The following is a 23,760-nucleotide window of genomic DNA, read 5'->3' on the forward strand; positions in this document are numbered from 1 at the left end:
CAGAGTCCCAGACCCAGCCCGGCTGGGGCCTAACACCACATTCCTCGGGCTGTCGGGTGGGCACAACTCGGTCCAGCAGCAGCACAGAAGTGGGGTCGGGGCCCTCTCACGTGAATTCTTGCTGCTGAGCTGAGCTGTGCCTGCATGTGGCCAGCTGTAGCAGGACTCGAGGCACAGCAGCAGCTGCCTCTTTCCCCTCTGTCCCTGCAGAGATGGGGAGGGAGCCCCCCCACACCCCTGGAGGAGTTCCCCCAGGCTCCAGTCCTCCCACCACCTGGCCAGGCTGGAACCCAACTTACCTTTCCCTGCTCCTGGCTGGGCTGAATGGTCAGTCACTCACCATGGGGGGCCTGGATCTGGCCCTTGCCCCTTCCCTTCCCCACAGATTGGCCTGCTGGGGCTGGGGGTGGCGGGTGTGTGCATGTGCGCATGTCCAGCTGTCTGCCCAGCCCAGGATCAACCTAAAGAAGCTCTGGGATATACCTGTTGATTGGGATCCCCAGGTTGGTGACCACTGATTTAAGGTGGTGCTTTGTGTAGGATGGTTCGATAGGGATGTGCCTCAGGCAGGGGCTGGATGCGATGACCTCTGGAGGCCCCTTCCAGCCCAACTTCTCTAAGCGTACTGGGATCCAGTCCCACAGACCAGACTAGTGTCCCTGAGCTGGTTTGCGGGACTGACCCCTCTAGACTGTCTGCGGCACTGGGTCCAGCCTGCACGCTGCTGGGCATGGGTTGTTGCAGGCCATGGACTGGACCCAGTGCTGCATACAGGCTCTGTGAAGCACCCTGTGCTGCCTGCAGTGCATGGGATGCTGGGGCCAGCTCATGTGGCACATGGGGCTGGGGCCAGTCCAGCAACGCACAGGCCAGTTCATACAGCAACATGGGCCAGATCCAGCCCACAGGCCATATGTTTAATACCCTTATCCTAAGGGAAAAGTAACTTGTTCTGAAGGTTTTCTGTTGACTTTAGCTTTTTTGGGCTGACAAGCCTGCCACTTTCACTTTCTTGCAGAGGTCACTAGGCCAGCACTGTCTATCAGCACTGTGTTTTCCTTAATAAACAAACAAGTGGATCCCTGGCATTTCCTAAGAGCACTGGATCTCTAAACAAGTGTCAGTGTGTGTTCCACAGTGCCCATGCTTGGGTCAGCTGCTAAAGCAAAGGTTGGTGTATGAGTCACGCAGCTGGCTTGGAATGCAATTCCAGACTTTCGCAAAACCCTTTGTGTTGTTTGATAGCTGAAGCTTGGCTTCTAACACTCATCCTGTTCTGTTCCAGGCTCCCCATTTGATTTGTTGAAGATGCACTGAGGAGATACTTGGTGTGACAGTTTTAGGACAGCAGCTGGTCTCTTTGGATGTTTGTTTCCACTCCTGGGAGTCCAATTGTAAGGGGAGGATGCATCCTTTTGGTAAAGAGGACACAGCCTCACTGGAGCATCTCTTTGGGTTTTTCTGTGAGTGTGTACGACGGGGTGATTGGGAGCTTGCACAAGCTTGTGTTCCTCAGTTACATCAGTGGCAGGGAGATGACTCTGAGAAAGTGGAGGCGATACTGCATGCTCTGATAACTTGTCCCTCTCAGCTAAGGTAAGTGCTGGATGGTACTTTTTTTGTACTGGGTGGAAGTGTACTGTGCAGATCCCAACAACCCAGAGTTGTGCTTTATTTTTTCATGCAGTATGATCTCAAAATATAACTTGCTTCAATGCCAAACCATCTTCTCTTTCAGACCAGTATGTTCCCATATGTGAACTGTATAAACAGTTATGAAAGGGTTCTAGCTCCAGTGAGCTTACAACTTTGTTCTTTCACATGATAAAATGAGGGGTGGTAAAAGCTTAAGAATGCTCAGAAACCAAGAGGAAGTCAGTTTTGAGACTTCACTGAAATAGTACGAGTGCAGGGAAGGGCTGGGAGAGTTGTACTAGAACTGTAGTGCTGCTGACAGTCATCATTTCATCTTGAAGGTGCCTTTTCTGAGTGAAGATGTCCATATTTATTTAACGTGTTCTCTTATTACTAGCAATGTTGTTAAAACTGAAAATGCTTAAACATTTAATTATTCAATATTTGTCACTTATTCTCTTTACTTCTTGCAGGTCTTTCAGTTTGGATATTAAAACATTTGGTTTTTATGTTTTTTTAGTTGGTTTTGCTCTCTCTCAAGCACTTGCATAAAACTCTTTCAGGTTGGGTTTCTTTCAGTTCAGTGGCATGTTTATAAATTTTAAGAAGAGCTGAAAAAATACCCCACAAATACCTCTGCTTGTTGAGTCTTGTAAAAACATTTTGTAACAATTCTTGGGCATGGACTTCATTGATAGTATTCTGGGAATTGCTCATGTCTGGAGGAAAAATGCATAAAATAAAAATGAGAATTATCAGCAAATATGCAGGAAATAACAGGTATGTTAGACACCCTGACAGCTGCACCATAGGTGGCACTGATTTTGTCTAGAGTGTGAAGGGTGCTGGTCCTTTCTTCCTTTCTCCCAAGTCGAAGTGTTCCATAACACAATATATCTTGACCTGCATGCAAAGGTATTGGAAACGTGGTAAAGCAGGTGTGAATTGTATTTATCCTTTTACTTTTCATTGAACACAAATGGTTGGTTTCGAGCTTATAGTTGAATCTGTGTGCAGTTGCGAGCTAATCGCTTTCATTCTTTAGGGGGGAAGAAATACCAGGAGCAAGACTTAGCAGTACTTGGCAAACACATACTTACCACTGAAATCTGCTGAAGTGTGAAAAGGCTTTTCAGTAAACTGAAGCTTAGAAAGGAAATAAGTTGTATTGTGGTTTGAAGTAGAGAACTATGGAGATAATTTCACATGTGTCGAACACTAATTTGCTCATTACAGTAGTGGTCGCTGGAATCTTTTTTTTTTTTTAAACAGTGTCCCCACTCACCATTTGACTGATCTTCAAAGTTTGAATCGCCTTCCTTTTTATTCTATACAGAAAATTATAAAGCTCAGCTGAACACTGGCATTTTTTTTCTGGGTTCTGAGAGTTGGATATGGACAATCCATGCTATGTATTTATTATATTTATAGATGTGGGAAGAATTACAGCCCTCAGAGACTTGCGTGGCTTTGGCTCCTTGTATTGAAGAAGTGGCTGACATGCAGTAAGGTAAAAAAAAAAAAAAAAAGGTGTGCTCTAGCTGGCTCCCAAATGGAAAGCAGTAGTAAGCAGGAAAAAAAAAATCTGTAGTTTGTCATTAATTTGCCTCTGCTAATAATTCCAGCTGGTCCCTGGGCAGTCTTTTAAACTTATACCAGAATGATTAGCGGTCACTTCTTAATATTTCAAGCTTGTAAGCTGGAGAGGCAAATGAGGATTCTTTAGGCCTCATGAATTGGGTTTTTTTAATGTGGAATGTTACTATGAATGGAAAGTGGGAGTTAAGGTATATTTCTGTAGTGCTTTTCATTCCTGAAATAGCCCCAAGACTGAACAGTTCTTTATTAAGTCTAGACAAGTGATTCTCAACCAGGGTGTCACAGCATGATTCACAAGATAAACTCAGAGATTTCAAATAGACGTCCATAGTTGTGGTCTTTCTGAGTTCTTTGCAACAGAAAAACTGCTTTATTATTTTTCTGTAGGCAAAAAGAGAGAGAAAAATAAAAGCTGGTATTTTTCCAAGCGGTGCCTTCAATTTATTCAGTGGTGCTTTGAGTCTATAAAGGTTGAGAACCACTGCTCTAGACCCACAGGGAGTGGGCTGTACTTAAAAAGAACTGTTGGTGGGAGAGTGGCAGGTGATTGTTACAATGCAGGAAGGAGAGAAAGAGATTAGGTTTGGCGTAAAGGGGCAATTGATCCAAAATAATTTGTGTTTTGTTTATTCATTTTGTGTTTTATTTATTCACTTTGTTCTTCCCCACTTTCTTCATTTCATTGATCCTGTTGCCCAGGCTCATAAATGTTCTTGAACATTTGAAGTAACCTTAACTTCTAGGGCTGTTCCTTCTGGGAAAGTGACAATTGCTAGCTAGGTTTTTGGTTGTAGCTGTGTTGGCCTAAGGAAATAGGTAGGCAAGGTTCTTTGAGTAGATGTGATATCTTTTATTAGACCCACTGAGTAGATGGGGGAAAAAAGTTCTTGGCAAGCTTTTGGCCTCTTTTCAACCTTGTATTCTATCACTGTAATGTCTCCTTTTGGCCTTTTTTTTTTCCCCTGCTTTCTTCCCCCTCCCTTACCTGCCTTACCTTTTTGTCTTTCTCATTTCTACCTATTTACATTTTCACTGATATCATGCCACACTCTTAGCTTCTCTTATTCTTTGGAGTCTTAGACTAGCAGATACTCCCTATGCCTGCAGAAGGGTGACTGTACCCGAAAGCTTCCCAAGAACTAATTGTTCTAGCTAGCCATGAATTTGGTAGTAGTGACATGAAATCCATTAGTGCAGGACCAGACACTTGATAGACTGGGATGGGAGATTAAATGGATATTTCTGGACAGAGGTCTTCAGAAGTATTTCAAACACCTGAAATGTTTCTGTTGACTGACATCTTTGCCATGCTTTTATTTCTTCTTTTTGTGTTGACTTCAGAAAATAGTCTCAGTTGTTCTCCAAAGGGAAACAGAATTCTTACTGCTACTGGAGGAACTGCAGAAGGATGTCTCTGAAGAAGTTTTAAAGGTGAGTTGCTTTAGTGTAGTCATTGCTTTCCCCCTGTTAAAAAGTTTGGGTGGAGTGCTTGCCTCTTTAATCACTGCAATCAAAATTAATGCTCATTGTGAACTTAACTGACCCTGTGTGTGACAGTTGAATGTCCTGTTGACTTTGTATGCATAAAATAAAGACAGTTGAATGAACGATTCGAGTTCTACTCAATGTAGCAAGTGAAATGAACATATAAAGTAGCCATGACTGTGTGGGGAGAGACTGTATAGACAGGTGCTGAACAAATTTCGTCTCCATGTGATCTTGTTAACAGACCTCTATTGTGACTTCTGCCTACTGTTTCAGTTGTACCCAGACAGTTGTAAGTGGATGTATCTCAGTCTTTGTCAAGCCTGTTATGTCAGTCCTCAGCCTGCCACGAACTGATAATAGTAGTTTTATGTCAGTTGTTTGGTTGTAAAGAAATGGGGATCAGGATGACAGCATTATACCTGCTTTCATATTCCACATCAAACTGAGATGAATTTTGGCCTCTATAGAAGAAGGGCTAATGTACTAACTTAAGATGTTGCTGAGCTGTCTTTTCTGATAGCTTTTAAATTTCTAACAGCAAGAATTGCATTAGTCTTCAAAGTATTTGTTATCTTGTGCCTACATCTCACTTTTGATTGTGAACTGAAACTGATCAATCGTAGGCTGACTGACAATGAAGCTGATGCAGATGTCTGGAGAATGGTTTAAGTTTATAAATGCTGTTTCTGAGATAATCCAGCAAGCGTCCTTAAACAAGTTATGGTTGTTCTTTTTACAAGAGAAAATCCCAGTTTTGGGAATGGTTAATTGAAGGGACTTTGCAACCACTTTCATGGAGAGTGCAAGATCATAAAAGTGTCAACATTGTTTTGGACCAGTGTTCCAGCTGATAAAATTATTCCACTTCTTGACATACTAGGTCAGACCTTACATCCTCCTGGCACCCCATCTTAGACAATGACCAGTGCTGGATGTTTGAGGCCTTTGAGCTTCCCATTTTTGTGATATTTAGCACTGTGCATGAAGGACTATTTTTTCCTGTGGATGATCAGCTGAGCTCTACAGTTGTGATGCTTGATTAGCTTTATAGACAGCATTTGAGCCCCATGGGAGACTGCAGTGCTTTAAGCACTTACGTCAGGTGCTGGCCAAAAGTGCATTCTGTCTGGATGGAAACTGAATACCTATCCTCTCCTTCTACCATAGCATTCCCTGGAGCTCTTAATTGTATATGGTGTACAGGCACAGTTCCTGCTTTTATTTTTCTACTCTGGTCCTAATCTCTGGGTTTGAAGTCCATCCTTTTATGACTTTCAGATGAACAAAGTACATCTGTGACCCCTCTTAGTCCACCCAGTTTTAATTTTGGTTTTGATGGCATGAAGAAGGGTCTTAACATTTTGGAAATTGGTGCTTTTGTTTTCCCCATTTAGAGAGAGATTATTTTTGACTGGAAAATTATGTCCATGCATTTCAAATCAAATCAAATTAAAAAAAATGAAAATAAGTAGACTGCAGAAAACTTTGGTTGAAGGCACATATGGCATGTCTCTTGTGGCTTTTTGATCTGTTTAAGATGAGACGGGGATTAAATTCCTTTGAGAAGAGTATGATGCCTGTGTTCTTTACTGTTTGAAAGCTCATGTGCTGCCAATTGATGACAGTTGTGAAGTGTGTTCTCTAGGCTTTAGGAAAGGTATGTTTCATGAAGGTAGCTTGACAAAACATAGACATTTTTCTAGAAACTGGATAGGTGCCTTTTGCATTGTGATGATAAAAGGTGGGGAAGAAGTCAATGTGGTGAAAAACGTTGTTGCCAGAATTGCGAGAACTAGGTGGTATATATAGCTCAGGAGGATGCAGCCATCTGCATGATAGTTTTATTTGTGATTAACTTCTTCAGTTGGTCAAAAGAGGAAGTCGTCCATGGGGACCCTCTCTTCTCTCAAGGCCCTTTCTGTGCCTATTTAGCAAGTCATAAGGTCAGGCTAGTAGTCTGAAATCACACTCACATGCTCGCTCTCTCTCTCTTTGTTCTTTCCATCTTAGTAGGGATTATATGTATGGAGGGGAGGGTATAAAGAGGTTTGAGTTTATGAAGAGCCTCTTAAATACAGTAACAAAATTAAATCTTGGAAACATATTTTGGAGTGTGTAGAAGAATAGAAAATTCTTTTAAAGCCCTTGCTTTTAATAATCTAACTGTGAGGAAGGAGATTTGCCTTTCATATATAGATAGGGGGGTGTGTATCGGGATGCACACAGATGCACTCAGACAGACACAGAAAGATCTTCAGTCTTCATGACATTAACTGACCATAAAGGGGGCCACTAAAAATCCCTCCCTCAGCCATGGTGAATTGTAGAGTTGGGCCCATTAAGTACTTCTTATTCATGTATATCCACATTTGGCCCCTGCAATAGACAGGATGCCGGACTAGATGTAGTAGGATTCCTGTTCCTGAAATAGGGTTAGTTTCTGTGGTATTTTGATGGTACCAGGTGGACTTATTTATTAATACTAAAGTTCCTCCTTCAATATGGATGTATTTGTTTCACACACTTACGTGAAAGCCAAGAGGCTGCCGGTTCTCCAAATGTACTTGTTTGATTTCCCCCAGGAACTCTTTGAAACATTTGAATATATCCAGAGCAGGCATGAACCAGATAGGAGAAGCAGAGATGGTCACACTCGCAGATTCAGTGTGGAAGCAGTTTCGGCTCTCTGCAAGCTTTTGTTGCGGACTCCTTGGCGGGCCCAAGCCTTGCTGGAGTTCCTGCCAGGAGAACAAGGTACACGCAATTCTGCACAGCAGCAGAGTTGCTCTCTACAAAGCATCTATGTTGACTTTCTTCGTGACTCCTTAAAATCTCTTCAGAGGCTTCAGTACAATCCTGAGCTGTCAGCAGAACTGGATCAAAGAGAGACAGTAGATGCAATTTACAGAGCCCTTAGTGTGCTGCATTTTGAGGTGGAGCATCAGATGGGTGAACTACGACATTTGTGCAGGGAGCTGTTGAATGCTTGCTGGGTCGAAGGAAGCCTCCTGAGAGAGGAAAAACTGTTGAGCTGCATGCTGAGGAAGCAGAGTCATGCCTTGCTCAGTCTGTACAGCAGCGTCTTCACAGAGAGGACAAGAGAGAAACTGCTGGGGCCAAAGTCACTAGGAAAAGGTTTGTTTCCTTTTGTCATTGTGGCTTTGCAGGTAAGACAATTGTGGGATGGAGCTGTAGAGTTAGTGTATGGCTCTTATTTAACATGAGTCCTCAGTTGCTCTGCTTTTTAAAACCTTTCCCAGTTCCTGATACAGATTCCTTGTAGGTCATTAATAGTTCTAATTATGTGGCCCTGTGTCAAGAGGAATATTTTATTCTTCAGCTCGGATATGGGTTACTTTGGTGGAAACGCCTTCTACAGTGTTTCATTCTTCATTTGTTCTTCTTTCTTTCTTCTCTTTGGTTTCTCATTGTGCTGTGCCCTGTTAACCAGTAATACCATCTTGGGGTCTTAGTTATCAAAATGCAATTGTTGGCTTCATATTCAAGAAAGTACAGTATGTTGCTCTATAGTATCAGGCAGCCTGCCTTCCTGAAAGGTAGCTCCCTGTGTTTTTGAGTATGCTTGGAAGTAACCCTGTTTTTGCGCGGCAGGTTCAACTGAGCAGGCCGACACAGAGCGGGCAATGATGACTTTATTCTTGGACCCCGAGGAGGATTATTCTTGGAAAACTGCCTATTTCTACTGCATGAGCAGCAGCAAGCACTTTCTGGAGCAGATTCTGGTATGGCCATAAAGATGATAGTGAGTGAAAAAACCCAGTGGCAAATTTTAATTGTTACTCGTAAAACCAAGGTTTAACTACCAATGGTTTTTTTATAATCTCTTGTTATCAGAACCAGTTTCATCTGCATGATGCAATTAAGACATCTTGGAGGACTTCCCTCATTTGCAGCCTGTTGGTTAGATTAGAGGATTTGGGAGCTGGGACTCGTGTGTTCAAGTCTCAGTCACGCTAGTTATTTCCCTCTGACTCGCTTCATCATTTTGGGCAAGTTGTTTATTTCTTGATTCAAGTAAAATGGAAATAATGAATATTTACAAAGGGTTTACAAGGTTAAGTTAATAGTTTTTGAAGTGCTTTGAAACCCATGAGTAAAAAATACTATATGAGAAGCTAAAATTGTAGTAGAAGATAGAAATGCATAGAGGATGTTAGAATCCAGGCATATGATTCTTTGACATGTAAGAGAAAATCTTGGAACAGAAGTTCAGTAGTCTCTTCTGGTTGCTTCGTAAGATATGAGGGAAATATAAAGACTAGAAAGAAGCCAGTGAGACTGTAAGAAGCGAGTGAGTGTGGATTCTTCAGCTACTCCTTGGAATGATTACTTCCCTTTTGGAGGCCCATTGAGTAAAAATACATAAAAATGGTCTGGATATGAGGAAGTTCCAGTTGCAGAACTTCACAACCTTTTTTTCCGAAAACCGTTGGAAAAGTCTTTTCCCAGACCGCTCTTGGGATTCTGCACTTTTTACTGCATCTTCCTTCTATTTTCTAGGTAACTGCATTAACATTACTGAAAAGGGAAGACTTCTCAGGCTTGAGCAGCTTATTGAGGAGAGAATTCAATCCTCTTGGCCGTCTCTTGGTATTGCTAGGATGGACTCACTGTCATAGCTTGGCATCAGCAAAAACATTGTTGCGGACGCTTCACAAAACTCAGGCAAGTAAGCTAATGGTGATCGAGGTGGAAATAACAGGATTAAATAACTCCAGTCTGATTCTAGTCTGTGCAAGTTAGTTGCATGGGTTATTAGTCAGGTTTGAAGTTTGTGCCTGTTTTCCCTTAGTTTTGAAAATAGTGTGGGGAGGGGGGTTAGTTTCATGAGAGTCTGCAAATATCCTTCCACACACAGGAATGGTAAAGGTTAGGACTTTCAGCCTTTTCTTAAAAGGGGTTTTCAAATCTCAAACACGCTCAAAATGTGTACTCTGTTCAGGCCTCCTTTAATATACTTTAACACAGAGCTGTCCAACTGGTGACTCATGAAGGACTAACGTAACCTACAGGCTTTTCTGCCTGTGAGGGTTCCCCTCACTGCCTTTGCAGCAGCTGTAGGGTCTCTAAGCTCCCTTTTTCTTCCCTGGCTTCCTCTTCTTGCACCTACTCCTGGGGGTGGGTGAGGCAGTACAGTAGAAGAGAATTAAGGTTCCTGTGATACATGTGCAGTGGGGGTGGGACCATTGAGAAACAGGATAGCCTTGTTTTAACAGCAACCAGAATATCTCATCCTCTGAGCTACATGGTATTTAATACTCCAGGGCCCATTCAGCTCTTGGCTTCTGAAACTAGAGGAAGCCCAGTAATGTGAGCTGTGGTGAATCTTTGGTGTTGGGCATCAGTTGGGTCTCTAAGAACTGACTTATGAGACCTGTTTCACACAGGCCAGTGAACAGACATTGGATACTGACAACTTTTAGATCATTGTTAATCTAAAACGACTGCTGCTAACCATAGGTGAGTTTCTCTGTTCCAGGTCATCCTTAATTCCAACAATAAAATTAACTTAGCCTAAATGGCAGGAGCCAAGATGAGGAGGATCTGCCTTCCTCCTTCTCTGGTTTTACAAAACCTTCTAATGCTGCCATAGATGCACAGATAATTCTTGGGCTTAGTTCCAATCTACGTGATCTTTAAGAGTGGCTGTCCTGACAGACTGTGATAACAAGACAGCGAGGGAGCCTTTTGCTGTTAAATCAGTGAATCAAGTCCAACCCAGATCAGCTGTGTCTTTATGGAGCTCCCATGTGGTATCTGCCTGATGTCCCATGTAATTTGTCAGTATTGTGTCAGTTTTAGTGGGTAGGCATCCACAGCAAAACATAAACATGTTGGACAAGGAGGAAATGTGGGAAATCTGCACATCTGTTATTCAATACAGTATCTGTTCTGGGTGTGTAACCAGAATGGCAGTTCTGGAGATGGGAGTGCTGTACTACCTTTTAGAAGCATTAAATTCCTTTTTACAAATAAAATATAAAAGAACTAAAGGGATAGTTTTACAGTCTAAGGAAGATGGCTGTGCTTAGGTTCATCGACCTTGAAGGTGCCCTTTAAGCCAGAATACAGCTAGCAACCTTTACTTAATTTATGCATGAAAGCAACAAGCAAACATGCAACGATTTATTCACCTGGTCTATTATGGATAAAGGAATTTTATGACATCACATATGTGAACTACATTTTTTGTGGTCGTATTCTTGATAAAATAGGAGATATGGTAGAAACGTGATCCCTTTCCTTTATGCTGGTGATGTTAATTTGCTTTGTGTCTCCTTAACAGGACCTGTGTAATGACTCAGTATTAAAAGACTTCTGTGATGGGCTGTGGGCTCAACTGGAGGTTCTTGAATGGTGCATAGATCGAAATAGGTAAAATGGACAGAACTACTCTCTTGCTAACACCACTAGCCAGAATTTATATATGCTGAGGCTACGTATGCAAATATAAAATATTTTTTGCAAACCTCTGCCAAGCCTCTGTTAGTAACTCTTTGTAATAAGCTACAATAGTTTGCTTCTTGGATTTTGTCTAAACTATTTTTTATTTTTTCTCAGCTGAACCAGGGTTTGGACCTGGAAGTAATCCATAGTGTATATAAGGCTTAGATAGGTTGAACCCGTTTCCCACCACCATTTTGATTATTGTTTTCTCCTGCAGTGTTGCTATCCCAAAGAAGGTGCTTTTGCAGCACTTGCACAGTCTGGATTGCCACTCTGCACTCTACTCTCTTCATCACCTCACCAACCTTCTGGCACTGAATGAAGAGGAAGTCATTGAGCTTCTTCAGAAGGTTCCAGCCAGAGACCAGAGGACACAAGGTAAATATGCAGGAATGTATGATGGCGGTGAACTTCAAAAACCACTTGGCATGTATCTCTTGAAATCGGTATCATACTGAGAGTACTCGTGTCGGGGAGGACCAGCATGTGCAGCCTGCATCTTAAAAAACTTTACATAACTCTTAGCAGAACTTAAAAACCAGGTGAAAGTATATGAGGAAATGATTCTCATTCTCATTCTGCAAGGGAGCTATCTCCTTATGGGGAGATTATGAAATCCAGTTCCTTTTAGGATGGTGATGAATTCTATATTTAGCACTTTCTATCACAATACTTTAAAAATACTTATTTTGTACTTTCCTTGTATATCACTTAGTAAAACCTGAACCAATATTAAACTCTCATACTCTTTACTGCTATCTCCCTACAGTTTATAGAATTCTTAGTTTGCAAAGTAAAAGCAGAATGTTCAAGTTTCTCTTTGGCTCCCTTGCACCCCAGAACCTAAATCTATTTGCTTTAGGTTTCCAACTGAAAAGGATTAATTAAATTTTACTTACTTTTTCAGTGTTTTAAAAACATTGCTGATACAGAAAACCCAAGCCATTTTCTAATATTATTACAAAATCCTCTTAAAATTTTGACTTTACACCTGTGCTGCCATTTTGAGTTGAAACAGAAATCCAGTGTTTGAAAACATGTGCCTTTAACATATGCTTTTCCATAGTAAATTATTTATCAATCTAAGATATTTGAGGAAGTTTCTAAAGCCCCTGTTGTTCTTGTTTCTTCATTTAAGTGGTGTTGATACATAGACTAGTGGCTGGTGCTAACAAGAGAGGAAAACAAACACAGTTATAGCAAACCTAGATTTAGAAAAAGCTTATGACAGAGTGGATCGTGATTACGTATTTAAGGTGCTAGGAAAAATGGGGTTCCCGGAAAAATTTTGTATGTTGGCTAAGATTATTGTACAGGGGACAGTTGTCATTCACGGGGGATACGTTCTAGAGATCGCCGCGAGTGGGGACATCCACGAATACTGTACTGCGTCATCTGTGTTAAACTTGTTTGGGCTTGTAACCCTTTTCCTCAATTTTTAAGAAGCTGGGGAATAATCCTGCTCTGCTTCATGTTTTGCTGACACCGATTTCCCTCATCAACTTCAGATTATGTAGGCTGTGCCTCTTAACTTTCTCAAACCACCCCTTCCTTGGGGAGCACAGTAACAAAGTGTCATCACACTGCATGGGGAGAGAGCGTGGGTTGGTGCGGTGTACCGTGAATATTCAAAACTGCAAATCGCAAATCTGCAAATAGCGAGGGTTTCTTGTATACAGAAATAAAGAGTGTAGTCCAAATTTAAAATCTTTAAAATCTAAGCAGGACCTTTACAATCTATACAGGGGTGAGATGAGAGTGCCCACTGTTGCCGCTACTGTTTGCGTGCATCATGGAAAATTTAGCACAAAGAATGAGAAAAGACAAGATTATAAGCAGATTAAAGATACTGGGAGGGGGAGAGGTAAAATGCATATTATACATAGATGAGATAAATGTAATAGTGGTAGACTTTCAACGGAAAGGGTGCTAAAGCATGTGTCGGAGTATGGAGAAATGCAGGGGCTAAAGTAAAAAGATTTAAAAGCATGATGATAGGAGTGGGGAACTGGAAGGAATTGGAGAAGTTGGGCCTTCAAATAAGAGGGAGAGAAATTGGAGTGCTAGGGATCTTGATGGATGCTGAGGGGAAAGGTACTACAGCATGGGAAAAGGTGATGGCAAGGCTATGGGAAATACTTTGATTATGGTCCAGAAGGACACTGTCCTTTGCAGGAAAAGTGGCAGCTGTTAAGGCTGTGCTACTGCTGAATTTTCTATGTACAGGAATTGTATTCCCATCGACATGGCAGCAGATGGCAAAAGTACAGAGGGAAATGTGTGTGTGTTCTTTTGGAATGCCAAAAGAGAAGTTGGCTAGAGCTGAATTGTATGAAGCCAGGGTGATGGGGGCTTTTGGATTTGGGATTGTTCGTCTATGTGAATTTTATGTAAATCCGGTATGTAAGCCATTAAAGGAGGGAGAGGGAAAAGCACGTATCACCTGATTTTCATGCAGCTGCAAGTTTGAGGAACTGGGGAGTATATCAGACCTCTTTGAAGAGTTCATGGGCATGGCAACTGCCAATTCATTACATCAGGATGGAAGGATTCATGCAGAAGTAATAATAGGGAAGATAGGGCTGGATGTCCTGAAGGATCATAAGAAACTGGTGAAGGCAGTAAAGGAGAGACAGGACGGTGCTAGTGGAGAACATCACAAACGGACAACTGAAGAAGGTATGGGGAGTGGCTTGTGCTCAATGTTGGCTGCATTTAATCAGCTTCATAGTTAGTTTCCATTACTGAGCACCTCCTGCATTTGGCGGCAATTTAGTGATAGACAGTATTTAATTAAGGTTTCCATGTATGCAAATATAAGATGAGGGACTTTTTCCCATCGTACTGATTGGCGGGGAAAAACTCACCTTGAATTTGATTAAGTCCAGTATATAATTTCAGCTTGAGTTTTTAAATGATCCAACAACATTTACAGTGGTAAAACTTGTAGCAGCTCAGCTTTCTGATTTCAGAAGCTTTCTACAGTGAAGCTGGTTCTTCTTCCTCTTCATATTATCTGGGTTGTCAAATTGTTTCATGTTTGGGTTTTGTTCTAATTATAAAAACAGAATGCCTAAACTTGTTTGTCCTCTTGACAGCACTAACTGATTTCCACAGTAAAAATAAACTTTTTTTTTCTCCCCCTGCCCTGTGCTCAGGGGAAGGCCTGTAAAAATTTCAGTTTGAGACCAAAGAGAAGTGAAAGCTGGGCTGCAGTTGGTTATAAGGCAGGACTGTGGTGAAACCCAACCCCAGAGCTTTCTTATCTCTTGGTGTTTATCAGTAAATTACTACACTTAGTCTCAATAAGCTTTGAGAAAATGATGCCACTGATTGAGATTTTTGCTTTGCTGCTGTGCTGTTCCATCAGCTAACAACGCCTTGCCCTTTGCATTTGGATCCATCTGTGAAAGTCTCTAGGTTTTTGAGTGACAGTTGGTGCAAAAAGTTAGAAACCGCACTGGGGCAGGGAAGTGCAGCTTAGTCAGATTAGCCTGAGTTGTGCAGCTGTACAGAGGGATAGGTCTAACCCTGCTTTCACTTCTCTGAGGCTGCTTCAGTTTACAGAAATATTTCATGAAAACCAAACATCCCTCTTCTAGCTCAGGAGTTATTGCATTTAAAGTAGTGTTGTAAAACTTGCTGGTTTACATTTTGATTTGCTGACAGAGCACCTTCTAAATAACATAATCAGAAAGTTAAGTGAGGAGGAGGGCAGAAGTTGAGTTTTTTTGGCTCTTCTTGTTTAGGTGGACCCTGGAATAGCAGGACCAGACAGGCACAGGCTTCCATCCACCTCCCTTCCGTCCTGGGTCCACACCTGTTTGCTACTGCTTTGCTTCTGTTTTTGCTGTGCTGTTGCTGATTAATGCCCTAATGCAGGGGCTGGGAAAGAGCATGCATCTGGACTTCCCCCACAAGTCAGGGCATAGGATGGCATTGCTGACTGCAGACAAACCAATGAAACTGACATGTAGATTAAGTAATATTGGCCAAAAACCTAGCAGCTGCTTTTTTCTTCTGTGGCTGTTACCATGTACAGAGCTGCAACGTTTAGGGAAAGACACAGCCCTATTGGCATCTGATGCACTTCATTTAGTCCCTTTCCACAATAGAAACACAGTGGTATTAGTTACAGAAGTGTTCAAGTGCTGTTGTTTATCTTGCACTCTCTCCAGCTTATCCAGATAAATACCTCCTGACTAGTTATGTTAGTCAGTTCCTACTTTAGACTCTCTCTGGCTTCATCTCCTCTGAGGTATTTTTAAAAATCTCCTTCCATTGGTGTCATAAGAAAGGATGTATTAACTAGAAAATTGCCTGTCATAAATGATGGGGGGTGAGGCAGGGACAGAGAGCTGCCACCCAGCAGCCTGCAGTGCTGCTGCTCCTGGTGCGGCTCCATGCCATGTAGTCCTGTTGCTCCCCACCGCGGGTCTCCTGCCACTCCACCCTGTGCCACCACTGGGTCCCAGCAGCTGAGGGGAGGGGAGCTTGCAGGGCCACTGACACCCAGCAGCATGCAACATACCCCACCTCCCCTCTCCTCCCTCCCCACCTACTCCCCCTCTCTGCTAGCTGTTGTCCCCTGCTGCCACCCAGACCTGATGGGGTAGCAGTGAGGGTGGTGCTGCCACTGGAAACTCCCTTCCCTTCCTCCCCTCTTTCCCACTGCCTCCCCCTCCCTGTCAGGTGTTATGGGGGTGGGGGGGAAGGCAGGCAGGCAGGCAGGCACAGCAGCTCCCTTGCTCCTTCTGTCTAATGCTTTGAGCCCTCACAGCCAGTTGGTTGGTGCATGCCCTCTGAGCAGCGCATATGCAGTTGGCCCAGAGTGTTATGGACAGACAGACTAAGGCTTTTATTACATTAGAATGTCAACTGGTGGCTTTGTTGCCCCGTAGGGTAACTTTACTCTGAGTAGATTTAGCAGACAGGATGGTAAAAATATCTGAAACCTGTACTACAGTCTCCGCCATTGCCATCACTAATCTGTTTATCGATCTATGAGCTGCATCTTCATTGTCAAATTTATCTTGCAACATTAAATGTATTTGTTATAATACTATAACATATAAAACGTGTTACAAGTACAACATTTGTGTAATAGTAATTCTCAGAAGATGTTTTTTTCCTTGTGAAAAATGGCACACTGCTTGAGTTGTGTAATAATAGCACTGAAATGCTATTCTAGTCAATTTAATTTAGTTGCAAGTGTGTGGACTTGGACATGGATAAAGCAACTCCAGCATATTTACTTAAATAATTTGAACATGCACTCTTCACTCCCAGTAGGCAGATGAGCAGTTCATCCCTTCTATAAAGATATCAGTGTTTTCAAACTGTGATCTGAGAGACCAGGATAAGCATACCATGGATTATATTAGTTCTGTCTCCCCACTCTTACTATTTTCATTTAAAGTCTGATGGTAAGGGTGCCGAAAATTTTGAGGGTGATTGTGGTCTTTTGGCCCAAACTTTGGACTCCACTGGATGATGGATATTGTATAGCAGTATTACTTAATCCGTCTCAAATAGTATTATTACAGGCTTTTGAATAACTACTGTACAATAGTGTAGTATCTATTAGTGAACAATACGCCTTTCTACAATGTGTAAATTCTGCTAGAAACAGAACTAACATACACAGGGAATGACTCAGACACCTATTGAATTCTTTTGTTCAGTTGTGATCAGAAGGATCATATGACTAGCATGTGACACTTCTGCTTGCAAAATAAAGAGAAGAAAGGAAAACAAGTGGTGTAGGGAATCTTTCAAGCTGACTGTATCATGAAGATAAGAGTATAGTCTCTCTCTCTCTCTCTCTCCCCCTCTCCTTCAAAGCCTTTGTGGGTCTCCTGTAGTTTTGCATATTAACCATGCTGTAATGTTGAAGTAGAGTAGTACTCAAACCAAATTTGTATCCGTTTGGCCAGCCATTGTGACTGGCATCAAGCCATAATGCAGATTGGTAAATATAGTTGTAACCTAGTTTGGCCACAGTTCTAGGATAATATAGCATGTTGTGGGGGACACTTGCCTTCAACATGATTAAGACATAGTTTGGCCTTTCAATGTAAATGGAATCCAGTCCTATCTGTTACAAGACCCACCCATGCATTAAGTATGTCTGGCTTTTTGTTGTCACTGGATCTTGAAATGCCAGGATTTCAGGCAAAGTTTCACTGAAAATGAAAGTTACAGGCTTGTCTTTTCTGTAGACCTCATCTTGCTCTTTATTTTCTTCTAAATGTGATTTAAATAGTGGTAGAAGGCTGGAATGGAGGTCAACAAGGGAAGGCTTCTGTGTGAAATGTGATTCTTTAAAAGACTGATATTCTGGGGCTCAGAGAACCTACAAAGACTAGGGATATAAAATAATAAGAAGAAGAGGACGAAGTTCCTTGTGGCAGCAGGAGACTAAGAAAACGTCAAGTTGATCTGAATCAGCTGAGTATAGGGTTTGAGTAGGAGAGTGGCAAAAGTCAACATAAGAACAGAGTTGCTTACAGTCTTAATGGGTTAATTTGTAATGTGAGAAGGACAGGAATCCAATGCAGTCTCAAGGCAAGGTGATGGCATATTTAAAGTGGCCAGCAAAGGAGCAAAGATTGTGATGTTGGAGGAATTTGTTGGGCATCAGGTGGAAACCAGAGTGAATCAAAAAGTGAAGTAATTGAGGCAAGAGATGAAAGAGCAAAGGTTTTGAGAGAGATTTGAGAGAGAAAACTGAACAATAGCCAGGACTGGGTAGGAAGGATGAGCAGAGTCTTAATGCTAAGGTTTTAAGTCTGCATGATAAGAATCACGGTGGAAGAAGCCCTAGAATTGTTAAATCTCCCTCAATAAGATATTACATTTTGCAGAAGCATGTCTTTAATGCAGGTGTTTTTGGACTCTTCTGTTTCAACTTGAAAAATCTTACGTTAGATCATCTTACACCTATTGTGAGAATTTTATTATGTGACTATCCACAGGAGAAATGAATGGAGACAAATTACTTTTCTTTCCACTGCATTTTACTTTATAAAGGAAAACCGGTAAAATTGACTCCATAGAGTAAGTCAGTTTTTCCCTTAGTTTCATAGTTTCTAGGGTGGGAAGGGACCTGAGCAGATCATCTAGTCCGACCCCCTGCCATGGCAGGAAAGAATACTGGGGTCAAATGACCCCAGCAAGATGTTCATCTAACCTCCTCTTAAACACCCCCAGGGTAGGAGCCTGCACCACTTCTCTTGGAAGCTGGTTCCAGACCCTAGCCGCCCTGACTGTGAAGTAGCGCCTCCTGATAGCTAACCTAAACCTACCCTCTGCCAGCTTGTGACCGTTATTCCTGGTCACTCCTGGTGGTGCTCAGGGGAACAGTGACTTCCCCAATGCCTGCTGATCCCCCCCTGACTAGTTTATAACAGGCCACAAGATCCCCCCTCAGCCTTCTCTTGTGGAGGCTGAACAGGTTCAGGTCCCATAGCCTCTCCTCATAGGGCCTGCCCTGTTGTCCCCTGATCATACGGGTGGCCCTCCTCTGGACCCTCTCCATGCTGTCGACATCCCTCTTGAAGTGCGGCACCCAGAACTGGATGCAGTACTCCAGCTGCGGCCTGACCAGTGCTGCATAGAGGGGGAGGATCACCTCTTTGGACCTGCTCGAGATGCATCTGTGGATCCATGACAAGGTGTAGTTGGCCTTCCTAACTGCCTCTCCACACTGCCGGCCCATGTTCATCTTGGAGTCAGTGATGACCCCCAGATCCCTTTCCGCCTCCGTGCTGACAAGAGGGGAGTTTCTTAACCTGTAGGTATGGTACCGGTTGTTCCTCCCGAGGTGTATCACCTTGCACTTGTCTGTGTTGAAACCCATCCTATTCTCATCTGCCCACCCTTGTAACCTGTCTAGGTCTGATTTGTAGCCTGTTGCATCCTTCCAATGTGCCCACGTCCCCCCACATCTTAGTGGCATCAGCAAATTTGAACAGGGTGCTTTTTACCCCCTCGTCCAAATGACTGATGAAGATGTTGAACAGTGCGGGCCCGAGGACCGAGCCCTGCGGAACCCCACTGCCCGTGTCCTTCCAGGTTGAGAAGGACCCATCCACTACCACCCTCTGGGTGCAGCCCTCCAGCCAGTTGGCGACCCGTTTGACTGTGTGGGTGTCTACACCACAGCCCCCCAGTTTCTTAATGAGAACGGGGTGAGAGACAGTGTCAAAAGCCTTCCGGAAGTCCAGGAAGATTATATCCACTGCTACCCCTGCATCTAATGATCTGGTGATCTGATCATAAAAGGCCACCAGGTTGGTCTGACAGGACCTGCCACTGATGAACAGCTTGCCTAGGATCGAGGTGAGACTAACCGGCCTATAGTTTCCTGGGTCCTCCTTCCTGCCTCTTTTGAAGATGGGGACCACGTTGGCCCTCTTCCAGTCCTCCGGTACCTCACCAGAGCACCACGAGTGCTCGTAAAGTTGTGCCAGGGGACTTGCAATGACCTCGGCCAGTTCCTTTAGAACTCTAGGGTGGAGATCATCCAGGCCGGCTGACCTGAATACGTCCAACCCCTCCAGGAGCTCCCTAACTAAATCCTTGCTAACCCGTGGCTCAGGAGTCCCTCCCCCGGGTCCCAAGGGGGGTCCAGCAGGGAGGTGGCTGTTCTGGTCCCTACTTAGGAAGACGGAGGCAAAGAAATCGTTAAACATGTTAGCTTTGCCATCTGGTGTGACGACCAAGTTTCCCATGGCGTCCTGCAAGGGCCCCACATTACCCGGGACCTTCTTTTTACCCCGTACGTATTTAAAAAAGGACTTCTTATTGTCCTTAATCTGGGAAGCTAGCCCCAGTTCCATCTCTGCATTGGCTTTCCTAACTACCCCCCTACATCCCCGAGCAACTACAGAATAGTCCTCCCTGGTGATGACCCCTTCTTTCCATTGGGTATAAGCCTCCTTTTTAGCAAGGAGACATTCCCGGATGCTTTTGGTGAGCCGTGGAGGCTTGTGTGCTCTCCTGCTCCCTTTGATCCTCGTTGGGATTACCTTCCTTTGGGCTTGGAGGATCGTCTCCTTAAGGAGCGACCACTCTCCTTGGACACCTGGCTCCCCTCCCCTCCAGGACCTCAGCGCTTCTGCAACTATCCTCCTTAACTCGTTGAAGTCTGCCCTCCTAAAATCTAGGGCTGCTGCCTTATTGCATGCCTTCGCCACCTTGCGCTGGATGGTGAATTCCAGCAGGCGATGATCGCTGTCACCCAGGTGGTCGAGCACCCGCAGCCCCCTCACCAGGTTGTCACCCGTGACCAGCACTAGGTCCAACAAGGCGTCCCCCCTGGTGGGGCTGTGCACCTCCTGGGTTAGATGGAGGTCCTGCACTCTGGCCAAGAACCTATGGGAGCATTCAGACCTGGCTGACTGCTTTTCCCAGCAGATGTCTGGGAAATTCAGGTCCCCCATGACTACCACATCCTTAGCCTTCACTACCTCTGTGAGCTGATCTAAGAATTCCTCGTCAAGCTCTTCTCCCTGGTTGGGAGGTCTGTAGTAGACTCCCACCGTTAAGTCCCTTTCCCCTCGACTGCCTTGTACTCTAACCCAAAGCACTTCAGAGTGCCCCTCCCCTGACTCCTTGCTAATTAACAAGGATGTGTATTCCTCCTTTATATAGAGCGCCACGCCCCCACCTCTCTTTCCTATCCTGTCCCTCCTGTACAGCCTATGGCCCTTGACATTCACCGCCCAATCATGCATTTCGTCCCACCACGTTTCCGTAATCCCCACTATGTCCGGGCTGGTGTCAGCCAGCAGGAGGGTGAGTTCCTCCTGCTTGTTTCCCATACTACAAGCGTTTGTGTAGAGGCATTTGAGACCTCCTGTGGGTGTGTGTACTGACCCCCTAGTCCCAGCGTTACCCTGGCCCCTCTCTCTTACCTGTTTGTTCACTTTGCTCGTTGGTCTGGGCTGTCGTTGTGGGTGCTGTTTGGTCTGGCAGTCTGATGTTTCCTCCACCCTCATCTTCCCCTTCCCCCGACGAGCCTAGTTTAAAGCCCGCCAGAGGAGGTCTGCCAACCTAGAAGAGAACACGCTTACCTTTAGGGGAAAGGTGCAGCCCGTCCCATCCCAGCATGTCTCTCGTCGTGATGTGCCGGTCGTGGCTGAGGAAGCCAGAACCCTCCTCGAAGCACCATTCCTGTAGCCGCCAGTTGGTCTCTGCGATGCACGTTTCATGCCGTCTGCCTCGTCCACTCACTGGCAGGATAGAAGAGAAAACCACCTGTGTGCCCATCTCCTTCAGCATGCACCCCAGAGCGTGGTAGAGCCCTCCTTTATAAAGGAGCCCTCCTATTGAGCCCTCCTTTATAAATACTAATGCAGGAAAGGAAGAAAACAGTCTTATTGAAATATAAGGAAAGAGTGATAAAGTAGAAATTTCAAGGCCTTTTAGAAACTAGAATAAGTCTTTGAGGATTGCCTTTCCAGTTTCCAACTTGCTTCACTCTGCAGGGGCATCACTTCCTGGCCTTTTGAATCAACGACGCAATCTGGCACTTTTCCGGGCATTTTGTGCCATGAAATATGCAATCTATGCACTGTGTGTGAATTCACATAAGCCTTTGAAGTGCAAGGATTGCACGTACAGCTGCCTCAGCGACATCCCTGAAGGCTCTGACCATCTTAAAGAACCGGCAGGTAATCAGCCTCCTTGTTCAGGTTCAGTGGTTTCTGCATGTTTTAATGATTCTGTGGATATGGGTTTATTGTGATATGGAACTATACACATGTATAATCCTTTTATCCAGAGAGCTCTGAGCACTTACTAAAAAAGCTCATGGCATCTCTCCTAAGTTACTTGTTACTATTTTCATCTATTATTGTTAGAGGCTGGATATTCACTTTGAAGAACCTTTTACGATCCTCAGATTTAAGAAAAGCTGCATAAAGGGGAAATGCTACTGTTAATGGGATGTTGTAGCTGGGATTTCTTCTTATGAAACCAATATTAGTTATAATCTAAACTGTAGGTAATCAGAGTCTGTGCACTGGTGTATAAGGTGAACATTACCAGAGTCAGGGATGAATAATGCATACCCTTGAGCAGGGCCCAGGGCAAATCAGCCTGTGTGGGGCCCCACCCTCAGATGCAAGGAAGCTGGCAGCAGATTGAGGGGGGGAGGTGCCAAGTGTCTGGACTTGAAGCTGATGGCAGCACGGAGTTGCCGCGGCTGCTCTGCCCAGCTCTGCGGGGGCCCCCCAAACCACAGGGCCTAGGGTGGTCACCCTGCCCTTGACCTACAAAAAGTAAAGCGCTTCATGTGCTTTGTTGAGGGAGAGAAATTCACCCGTGTACCACTAATATTGGTCAATACTCTGATCAGATGTGGTAAAGTTTATTGCTGTCTTATTCTTTAATGTGTCTCATGATTCTCCTACTCTTGTAAACTTTATTCCCAATTATGGAATCGTAAAATGGGTTGGGGGGGGGGAATTCCTGAAAATCTTGTAAATGTAATGTAATTTTATTTTTACATGTACAGATTGCTCAGCTGTCTTTCCTCAATACCTTGCCAAGTGCCAGCAGTTCTTACGGGGTGTCCCTGCTCCTCTGCGCCTGGAGCTTCTGGAGAACATCTTCTCCTTGCTTTTTGTCTCCTACAGTGATCTTTATACAGAGACACTCCAGCCTGAGGACTATGCAGAAGAGGATGACCTTGATAAAAAGACTTGTGGTGCTGGGAACTTGGATGGCAATGCCAGCCGAGGCTCTTCTACCTCAGAAAGTCCACAGCACTTTGTACAGCCTGAAAGGAAAATGGACAGGTGTCCTCGAGCAGTCTACTACACTGCACAGACTCTGCTAGGCTCAGAGTTGAGTGGTGAGAATGATGAGACCTCCAGGTCTAGCTGTCTAGATCTGAAACACTTTACCAGCAGTGGCACCGGTTTTCTAGTAGATGAGTTGGTGATGGATGCCTTTCTGAAGATGCTTCTCAATCACCTGGAAGAAATTCAGAGTTCTCTGCCTTGGGACTTGAGCAATGTACCCCGTGAAGAGCTGGAGGTAGTGGAATGCTTGAATCTGTCTGTGACTAGGGATGGCTTTGGGAGCCGTGTATCGCAGTTCTCCAAATACCTTTCTGAAGCTCACTGGCGCTACAAAGTAGTGATGAGCAATAGAAATGCAGGTAAGATTCACTGGGGCTTGATAGGCTCAATATTAGGATTCATAAGTTGAAAGAGATGTAGGAAACATTGAGTAGTTTGCAGGTGTGTTAAGCAGGGTGTAAGCTTTTTAGTATAGTATCAGTCGCTTCTGGTTTCTTCATTTGTCCATTTCCCAAATTTGCCCCACCTTATGGAACTTGCTTTGGGGGCCCAGGACTGGAAGCACAGAAGGTGATATATCCAGCTCTCAAGACTGATATAACTTCTACATGGCACCTCAGTTCCATAAGCATTCTTTCTGTTCTCCCATTTCTTAGAGATTAGACTCAAAAAACCCACTAAACCATGTATGTAATTTGTAGTCAGAAATGTTCCTCAAGCTTTAAATTTCTCATTGGTAAAGTGGCCATATCAAATT

General features: G+C 43.9%; 1 protein-coding gene across 5 annotated transcripts in view; it reads left to right on the top strand.

Moving 5' to 3' along the window:
* Nucleotides 1-23,760, top strand: part of ZFYVE26 (zinc finger FYVE-type containing 26) — a 73,511-nt gene that overhangs the window by 658 nt on the left and 49,093 nt on the right. For 4 of the 5 annotated variants that reach the window (XM_090033188.1, XM_090033192.1, XM_090033191.1 and 1 more), the window contains exons 2-11: nt 1,286-1,596; nt 3,067-3,145; nt 4,576-4,665; nt 7,305-7,857; nt 8,335-8,465; nt 9,244-9,408; nt 11,030-11,118; nt 11,408-11,568; nt 21,684-21,869; nt 22,715-23,362. In XM_090033188.1, the coding sequence (XP_089889314.1) occupies nt 1,406-1,596; nt 3,067-3,145; nt 4,576-4,665; nt 7,305-7,857; nt 8,335-8,465; nt 9,244-9,408; nt 11,030-11,118; nt 11,408-11,568; nt 21,684-21,869; nt 22,715-23,362 (2,293 nt within the window). In that variant the 5' untranslated portion in view covers nt 1,286-1,405. Of the gene's footprint in view, nt 1-1,018; nt 1,171-1,285; nt 1,597-3,066; nt 3,146-4,575; nt 4,666-7,304; nt 7,858-8,334; nt 8,466-9,243; nt 9,409-11,029; nt 11,119-11,407; nt 11,569-21,683; nt 21,870-22,714; nt 23,363-23,760 lie in introns of all 5 variants that reach the window. The other variant, XM_090033189.1, reaches the window with a different exon arrangement.

The sequence above is a fragment of the Crocodylus siamensis genome, chromosome 2, assembly GCF_052110815.1.
Source record: "Crocodylus siamensis isolate JL-2025a chromosome 2, ASM5211081v1, whole genome shotgun sequence".
Lineage (NCBI taxonomy): Eukaryota > Metazoa > Chordata > Crocodylia > Crocodylidae > Crocodylus > Crocodylus siamensis.